This window comes from Fukomys damarensis, unplaced genomic scaffold, assembly GCF_012274545.1.
Source record: "Fukomys damarensis isolate Sample0158 unplaced genomic scaffold, DMR_v1.0_HiC HiC_scaffold_10, whole genome shotgun sequence".
Classification (NCBI taxonomy): domain Eukaryota; kingdom Metazoa; phylum Chordata; class Mammalia; order Rodentia; family Bathyergidae; genus Fukomys; species Fukomys damarensis.
The window spans coordinates 30129613-30139391 of NW_022900922.1; the positions used below are offsets into that span (position 1 = coordinate 30129613).

At 44.2% G+C, this 9779-nt stretch overlaps 1 protein-coding gene across 2 annotated transcripts in view; it reads right to left on the reverse strand.

Moving 5' to 3' along the window:
- Positions 1-6852: 6852 nt before the first annotated feature.
- Positions 6853-9779, reverse strand: part of Gcnt2 (glucosaminyl (N-acetyl) transferase 2 (I blood group)) — a 52221-nt gene continuing 49294 nt past the window's right edge. For both annotated transcript variants that reach the window (XM_010622845.3, XM_010622844.3), the window contains exon 3: positions 6853-8571. In XM_010622845.3, coding sequence (XP_010621147.1) covers positions 8381-8571 — 191 coding nt within the window. In that variant the 3' untranslated portion in view covers positions 6853-8380. The remainder of the gene's footprint in view (positions 8572-9779) is intronic.

Genomic DNA, 9779 nt, shown 5'->3' on the forward strand with positions numbered 1-9779 from the left:
ACAGAAACATAATCTGCTGGAAGATAAAATAGGTAGAACTCTTGAAGACATTGGTGTAGGCAAAGACTTTATGAACAAAACCCCAATCACACAGGAAATATCACAAAGAATCAACAACTGGGATCTCATCTTACCAAAAAGCTTTTGCACAGCAAGAGAAACCACCAACAGAGTGAAGAGACAACCCACAGAGTGGGAAGAAAATTATTCCAGCTGTACCTCAGACAAAGGAATATCTAGAATATAGAAAGAACTTAAAAAAATCAGACCCCTCCCAAATTTAAAGACCCAATCCAAAAATGGCCATCTGAAATGAATAGACACTTCTCAGATGAAGAAGTAGAAATGGCAAATAAATATATGAAAAAATGTTCAACATCACTGGTCATTTGAGAGATGCAAATTAAAACAATGCTGAGATTCTGCCTCACCCCAGAAAGAATGGCTGCTATCAAGAAATGAACAATAAAAGCTGGCAGGGGTGTGGGGAGAAAGGAACCCTGCTCCACTGCTGGTGGGAGTGTAGACTGGTGCAGGCACTGTGGAAATCAGCATGGAGATTTCTCAAAAAACTAGGACTAGAGGTCCCATTTGACTCAGCTATCCCTCTTCTTAGTATCTTCCCAAAAGATTAAAAGCAACATACCACAGTGATATATTCACACTTTATAGCCGCAGTTTGTAGTAGCTAAATCTTGTAAGCGGTCCAAATGTCCATCAACTGATGAATAAAGAAAGATATGAGGGTTTTTTTTAATACAATGGAGTATTACTTGGCCTTAAAGAAGATAAACTTAGACATTTCTAGCTAAATGGATGTACCTTGAGACACCATACTCTTTTAAGTGAAATAAATTGGACACACATATAAATAACCACATTGTTTCTCTGGTGTGAGAAACTGAAAGTGGAAATAAGGACTAAAATATATAACAGATATTGGGAAATTGGAAGAAAATGTTCAAATGAGGAAGAATAAGGGAGGGGTGATGGGGAAAGGAAAGAAGAGATAAGAGAAAAAAGAATAGAAGGAAAAATGGAAACAAAGCTTTTCTAAATGAGACGAGGGGTCAAAGGGAGGGGGGAATGGGATAAAAAGCAAGGTACATTGTGTACAGGTATAAATTCCCTATGATAAATGTTATTATAATATATATATACATATCTATAAAATGTACTAGTAAATGTTTTACTTATAAAATAATAATTCCATCACAGCAATTTTAAACTCGATGACGGCTTCTTTATGGAAATCCAGTAAACATTCTTAGGGATGGATATGGCTCAGAAGAACATGCAAGCATCGAAAATCTCTGCTGATGGTCCTTACATGTCCACAGGGAATGTGGCTGCTTCAGTGACAAAAGAGCTGTGACAATTTCTCGATCTCGCAGGAAAGGCACTGATCTAGTCCAAACGTGGCTCATGCCCGTGGCCACATTTGCACCTCTCCTGCATTTGTCACCACAGGTCTGTGACGGGCAAAGGGCCTGCTCTTCACCAGCAGCCCCGCCTTGGCACACTGGTGCCTTGTACCACACAGCACTGTGACGGTGACCTGAACAGAATGATGCAAAGGTGACTTCTCCAAAACTCCATTTTTGTTTCTGACGCCTTGGGGTGGGGGTGGAGGGAGGGAATCCTGTAAGAGTTAAAAAGGAAATCTGAAACATTTCACTTCTCTAAAAGTCTAGATTTGACTACTCTTTGAGTCGCACTGGTTCACTGCTGGTCGAGCACCGCCTGTGACACTGGTGCGCTATGCTCTGCGCGCTCTCCTCTTTCTTTCATACGACGTGCCCTCCTTTTCTGTGACCTGGCTCTCCCTGGGGAGAAGATGGGTGAAAGGTTAGTTCCCATTTCTCATTTCTGTTGTTGAGTCAGTGAATTAGTCATGACTGTGCCAAGTTACACCCTGGCAGAAGCCTCCTCAGTCCTCCCACCTGGGCTCCTCCCGCCCTGTCTGTCCTGCTTATCGCTCCCACCCCTTGAAGTGGGAGGATCCTTCCAGTTGTCTGTCCTGGCAGGGTAGAGCGTTCCATTAGGCAGGGCTGAGTCTTAAGGGTTGGTTTTTATCTCAAGTACTCAGCCTAGCGCCTGGCACCACGGGGCTCTCGGCAGATTCTTCTAATGAATAACAACGGGGCTGGCTCGCTCCCCTCCCTCATCCATTTAGTTGGAAAGGGTTCCTGGCAACTTTAGGCGAAAAATCACCGCACAGTCTGCCATGGATTGTGGAGAAGGCAGAATCTCCATGTAAACTGCTGTGAATTATGGAGAACTGAGGACTAAATTTCAATATCCATACATTCCTCATACAAATGGACCATTTCGATTGTTTGCACATTTTCAAATGATTCCCTTTGCTGGTGGATTCATGTATCCTCGTGCGAATTTTTTGAATACCTGAAATATATTTCTTTATGGACCACCTCTTTTACTGTGTTTTATGTTTTTATTGATCCATGTTTGCAGGCACAGCAGTCACAGTCCTCGAGGGGAGCTGGGGCCTGCACATGGCATCATCTCGGTTCTTTCTGAGAAAATGTACCCCCCTGAGTATGTAATTCACTTGTATTTACACCAGCACGTGACTGACCATAGAGCTGTTCAAAGTGTTGGCTTTACATATGGTAAGCTTGTGTTGGTTATCACACATCTTACTGCACACTTCTTTAACACCCACGTATTTTTAAACAAGCACTTTCATGCAAGGATTTTTCAGCCTTCATTTTTGGACCAACTCTTTTCATTGTCAGAAGTTTTTCTACAATGTGCTGTGTTTTTGGTCTTCTTTAATGAGCTGTAGCGAAGATGAATACATCTTGGTGACTACTGAGTCACATATGGAATATTAGTTTTTTAGGATTTTGGTAATTTGCCCCCTGATACATACTACTTATCCTCTTCATTTGTAGTCACATTTGTTATCTCTGTTGTTTTTCATCCTGATCCTTCTATGATACTGATGACAGCAACAACTTCATTGACTTACATATTCCTAGGAACCAGACACTTGTACAGTTGGGAGCGGGGAGAGGTTTTGTGACTCTGGCATGTTTGGCCAAAAGTGCTCATGAAATGGTCTCCAGATTGGGAAGCTATTGCTGGATTTTAAAGCAGTTTCAACTCAAGAAAAACACTCTTTCCCTCTAGCAGTTTTGGCCACAAATGTATTGCTCTGTATCTTCCTCTTCTTCTCTATGACAGATTACTTAATAGGAATTTGAGTAGATTCTATAACTTCCAAAATATGAATAATTAAAAGACCAGCTGCTTTAAAACTCCAATCTCATTCCAATTTGTTGCTGTCATTGTTACTATTATCGTTATCATTAGTAGTAGTAGGTAGTGATAGTAAGGATTGAACCCAGGGCCTTTGCACTAAACTACATTACATCTGCAGCCCTTTTTTGATTTTTTCAATTTTGAGACTGGGTCTCGGTTAGTGAACAAGTTGCCTAGGGCTTGAACCTGAGACCCTTCGGCCTCAGCCTTCCTAAACACTGAGATTACAGGCCTGTGCCGCCATGTCCACCGGTAATTCCGATTGAATGCTTCCTTTCTCTGCCCCTCACTGAGTTCCTGGACTGAAGAAGTGGGAGGTGGTGGGAGGCACAGTCTGTTCTTTGACTCCACCTGACCCTAGCCGACCTCTGAATGGGTGCTGTTAGGGAAGCGGGCATGAGGCTTCACTCTGAGACATTCCTGCCTTCTGTCTTCTAAGGAACAGATACGTACTGTAATGCTCTGGCTGTTGGTTACAGCTGATTCACTTTCCCACACCAACTGGCTATGGGTACTTATTGTGACTGGCTCCATTCTTCTTCGTGTCTCTCTCCCTCCCTCCTTCCCTTGATTCCTCCCCCCCTCCCCCATTCCTTGGAGAGCCTAGCAGCCGGCCTGCTGTCCAAGGTCTCTGACCTGGGAGCTCAAACTCTCCCCCAACCGACTGAGTAATCCTCTAGCCTGGCTATTAAGCCCTCTGGCAAAATCAGGACAGAACAAACCAAGTCCAGTTTCCTTCCACTATGTCCCCCCAGGGCCTGGTAAATCTCACATGTCTTTGTCACACCAAACAGTCGTGCTTCTCTCTCTCTACTCTGACCTTCCCTCTGTTCTGCCATCTTTCTCCAGCTCTCTTCCTTGTGTGCCTGGCTGAGTGCAGAGCCCAGATATTTGCTTCTTACGCAAAGATCTAACTGGAGGAGTGGACATGTCTTCTTTTGTTCAAACTCTTGTTTTTTTTCAAGTGATTCTCTTGGCCCACCACTTGGCCTCAGGGAGTGGGTGGAGTCACGGTATCCCCACCATGCTCGTAATCCAACTGTTCCACCTCCACATGCTTAGACTTACAGTGGAGAGGAAGGACTATTTGGACCTGGGGCCCACACTCTATAGCTTCAGGGTATCAATAAAGTTTTATTAGGACACAGCCATGTTCACATATTGTCCACAGCTCTAAAGCAGAAGGGAATAACTGTTACAGAAGCCATGTGACCCACAAAACCTAAAACATTTACTCTCTGATCCTTCACAGAAAGTTTGCTGGGCCCCTGAGTAAAGAATTGTGGTTTACTTAATGAGGCTGGTTTTTAAATATTTGGTCTTTTGGAACCTGGAGCAGGAGCTCAGCCCAAGTCAATGACCTATTATAAATTTTATTTAGCAATTGTGTAAACATACGTTTATATGTACCTATGCATGTATATATTCATAATCTTAGTAACTGGATTAAAATTGGTTGCAATTTAATTTTGGGGGGGTTCCAGGGATCGAACTCAGGACCCTGTGCTTGTGAGGCAGGCAGCAGCACCTTGTTGCTACTTATTTTGATGCTCAAAGTGACCTACATTTATCTGGTAGGAGCCTCTCAAGGTGACCCCTGTGCCTCTTGGTATGTTCTCTCCCACTTCCAGGGCAACTTATTCCAGTCTTACTTCCTGTTTTCTCTGCCCAAGCTCAAGAACCAGGTTTTTCTCCAAGGAGCCCTTGAATGGCTGAATTTTTACTAAGGCAAAAAAAAAAAAAAATGCACTGATAAAGGTGATTCCTAATCTGTAGCTGTAGTGTTTGAGATCACCTGAGGATGGTGATACAGTCTCAACGTAAGTCCTCTGAGGTGGCTCAGAAAACAAACAGAACTACCATAACCTCCATGACCATGTTTACTGTGGCAGAATTCACAAGGGTCAAGACAAGGAACCAGCCCAGGCACTTATCAGGGCACGACTGGGTAAAGAAGATGCGGCACACATGGTGGAGTATGTAGCAGCCACGAAGAACAGCACTGTGGCCTTTGCAAGAAATGGATGGGACAGGAGATCACTATGTTTAGCAGAGTAAGCCAGACTCTGAAATATAAGCATTGCATGCATATGTGGAAGAGAGAGAAAGCAGGAGGGCAGAGAAGGGGAGTGGAGGGGAAAGTATAACGGAGACTCTTACTGGAGAATAAGGGAGACTACATGAGAGGAGGTGTAAGGAGGGGCACGAGTAGGAACAAAAGGTGTTGTATTTATGTATGAAAATGACATAACAAACCTCAGTATTTTGTAGAAGCTAATATGCTCTGGTATACCGGGGAAAGTGGGACTCAGGATGTAGCTAGGAGAAAGAGTGCTTGCCTGGCATGTGCGAGGTCCTGAATTCAGGTCTCAGTACCTCAAAGAAACAAGTATAACATTAAAGAAAAACATTCTCTGCAGATAGCCTTCCTTCCTTTCCAGCCTCAGCTAGAGAAATCCCTGCCCACATCCGCTCACCTGTGTTGCCCCCTCATTTTCTTCACAGCTCTTAATCACTGCCTAAAATTTTCCTTTGGTGATACATTTTGTCATTTTTCTTTCCACCCAATTAGACTGTAAAGGATCTGCCACTCTTCTCTTTCTCTTTAAAAAAAAAAATTAATGGCAACTTGAAGACATCATGTTTGACTGGCTTCAGGTACAGAACCAGTAATAAATATTGATGATAGTTTCATCAGAATCCTTCACATCCCGTGGCTAGAAAACAAAATAGAAACCTGAAAGTTGCTGAGACATTTGTAGTGTCATCTATGCAGGAGGCTTTGATCATTTTCAGCAGTCAACTCAGTGTCTGGCAGGCAGGAGGTGCTTAAGGACAGTGGACCCTTGAGTTACAACTGGCCTGACATACGAACAATTTGGGTTATGACCAGAATTTTAAACTTATGACCAAAGTCTTGAGTTACAACTCAAATGCCAGCGACTTGCACTTCCAGATGGTCTTAGATAGATTTAACCCTTAAAAAGCTCTGGAAGGAACAGACAACACCCTTTCCTTTGTGGAATTAACTGAGAAATCTTGGGCCAGTGTCTCTCTGAGGGGACTGAGATCTGATTTGTATAATTCTCCACCCTGAAAGAGGTAGAGCATAATTTTCCACACCATAAGTGGTAACTGTACTAATGGCGACTTCCTTCCAAAGACTGATGTACAGAAATGAGAAAGGGTCACTCTGTAGTGCAGAGATGTGACAGATGCCCCTTCAGCCAAGTGGTGAAGGTCAGCCTGCATTGATGGTTGGAGATGGCTCTTGACTTCAGCAGTCTTCCTTCCTCAGCCCCCAAACCCAGCTGGACTGTGAGAAAGTTATTTCCCAAACTCCCTGTGAAGGGAGTTTGATTATTTTTCAGTGAATGGGTGTTTGAGACAGTTACATAAGTATGGATGCACTGCTTTCTGTGGGCCAGGCCGGGGAATCCGTGCCCCACTCCCAGCCCTGCTTTCCCTCTTTTCATAATGATAGAACTGCTGTGCTGAACGTGTTCTTTGGTAGATTTTAACCATCCATCAAACAAACACACACACTATTCCCCAAAAGTTGAAAAACAACATATTAATTTATTTCCAAGGAGAGGGGGAACACAACATCACTAAAAACAAAGATGGATACAGTAGTTTCAGGGCAAGGATTTAAGACACACAGAGATGACCGACAGACATGTAAACATCTTCTGCTCCAGAAAAATTTTGCAAGCTACAGAAGAAAGAGCCAGTGTAAAAAACTTCTTTTCCATTCAGTTAGTTGAAGAGACAACTGTTAGACTCCACCCCTAACCTGGGGTGCATTCTCTTGCCCTTCAACCCTTCCCTACCCTAGCCCATTCCACTTTCTTCCATAGCAGGAAAAAACATTTCTTATCAAAGTCATTCCCTTTAGATATGATTAACATTCAACAGGTACAATTATAGAAAAAATAAAATTGTGTTAATTGAATGTATCATCCATTATGCTATGTGCTTTTCCTTAGAATAAATAAATAGGAACTTGGGACTAGAGGAGTACTAAGGTAGACTTCACATTTTTCTGAGGTGATGGGGCTTTTTCTCGATTTTAACACTGAGACCATTCTTAAAGATCTACCTTCACTGGTATATTAAATATGGCTTTATTTCACCTTCTCTCACACTCCACCTCAGGAAATGAACTGAGAAGACCAGCGAGAGAATCCCAATTCTAGGGCAGAGAATTAGTACCCTGACGCAGGTTAATCTCTCCCCGCCTCAGTGGCTGCATCGGCAAAATGGGGATGATCATGAGAGCCCTGGGAGACTGTCCCAAGGTTTGAATGAAACGAGGAAGAGGAAGCCAGCGGAACAGCTAGAATGCAGCAGGCTGGAGGAGCCTGACTTGTCCCTGCCGCTCCCTTCTGAATAATCTGATTTAGCTCTCAACAGGTAATAACCCATCATCTCCTCTGCCTGATGTCACAATCTGATCACCCTGATGCATGTGGGGGGCGGGGGAGGCTCTGCAGGCTGGCAGGACACCTTCATCCTTGTGGGGATTTCTCTCAGCTTTCTCGATGGAAAGTGCGGAAGAGAATCACAGCTCTGTCAAATTCGGTAGAGAACAGTTTTGCATCACTAGGGTCCTTTCCTCGTAGCAGCAGGCAGCACCTCCCATCTCAGTAGTTTCCCCTGCACACACAGCTTCCCAGCCATGGGCTGTGTGAGTGCTGGACTTGGGAACCACATCTGCCCTGTGGGAGGGAAATTGGCCCCTGCTGTGTCCTCAAAGGCTCCTGACCCAGAGGAACTCAAGCCTTACTTTCCCACACAGGGTCATCTGCCCTTCTCTCAGGTCTCTTTCTATGAGGAACATTGTGTGCGATGACCTGGTGACATTTCCCCTCCTCACTGATCAGCACAACAGCCTAACACAGAGGTGGGCATCAGAAATGGGCCAAAGTGCCAGGATCACACTACGCAGCTATCCTGTTGGTATCCGCTCCCTTCACAGTTTCCAGTGGGTATTTTGAGTCTAATTATGTCACCAGATCCTGAAGCCATCACCATGGTCTTGAAACCTCCCTCCAAGCCGGCCCTTCCTCCCGACTGCAGTCTCCCTAGATCAAAAGTACCAGCTGGGCTGGATGGCAGTTTCGCTCTGGTTCAGGGTTCTCTCCCGGAGCCTCAGCTCCAGACACTCCACAGTTAGGGGGTAAGTATTGAGCTCAAACTTGTTAGCAAACAGGCTGGGTGAATTGATCAGCCACTTTAAGTCTCCGTTTCCATAGATACAGATGTCGTGTACATAATGGCCTGCAAGGGGGAGAACAAAAACACAGTCAGAACATGCTTGTTTTCAGGACTGAGGGTGCGGGCTGCAGGCAGGTAGTGAAACCTGTGCCAGGTGCTCTGAGACTCCAGTGGAGTAAGGTTCAGTCATCCCAGTTCTGAGGAACTTAAATGCTACTTTGGAGGACAGAGGTACACTTATGTGTTTGAATAAGATCAGAGTTAAGTAATACAAAGAAGCACTCCTGTGATCCCAGCACTTTGGAGTCTGAGGTAGGAAGATTGCCACGAGTTCAAGGACAGCCTGAACTACATAGCGAAACCCTGTCTCAAAAAAACAAAAATAGAACACCTGCTCCCAACCCAGCTGCCATTGCTCCAGTGCCAGGAAGGTAGCCGCATGGGCGCCCCTGAACCCCCATAAGCCCCCCCCCGCACTTTCAGACCTCCTGACTGTGCCAGTCTTTGGACCCACTCTGCAGAGGCAGAGGTGGTCATCAAGGGTATTTTTCTGAGTTCCCAACTTTGAACATCTTTAAAGAAAGGGCGTGGGAAACCTGTAATAGAACATTGTGGAGTTCAACCATTCAGAAGGTTGGGGAACTCAATCTGGGCCTTGCAGCCCGAGGTCAGTCAGCATCATGGGGTTCAGCCATCGGCTAACTGAGATCAGGGGTCTTGCATCCTTGCTCTGTCTGAGCCATTAAATGGTAAATACACTATATTGAAATCTTGTTCACTGCAGACATGTTCTGGACTGCTTCTTGATTTCAATTTAATTCAAATGATTTAAGGGTGATAGACTAGTGACTACCACCAGTGGTCAGTGTCAAAGTTGTGCTTGATCTTAATATGTTGCTGATTGTATCAGTTGGGATAATGCATTGTGGTTGATTTGATGAGCTGTTTTCTCTGATGTTATAAAGATGAGAATGTCTGTGGGTCATTAGAGACACAGAAGCTAGGGCGCAATTATATCAGGAAGATTTGGGTGATAATCCAGAGATTAAACCAAGGACAGTCCGACAACAAAAATAAAAATGAGAAAACACTTAAGCAAGACACAAGGACAGACTTCCAGTTTACCAATGGCAAACAGTAAGGCAAGTGAGGATTAAAAGGCCGATAGTGAACCACCAGGACACCCTGAACTCAAAGCACAGGAAGTAACCAAACAGATCAATCAGGCTCTAGAAAAATTCAAAACAGAAATAATTTCCCAGATAACCATA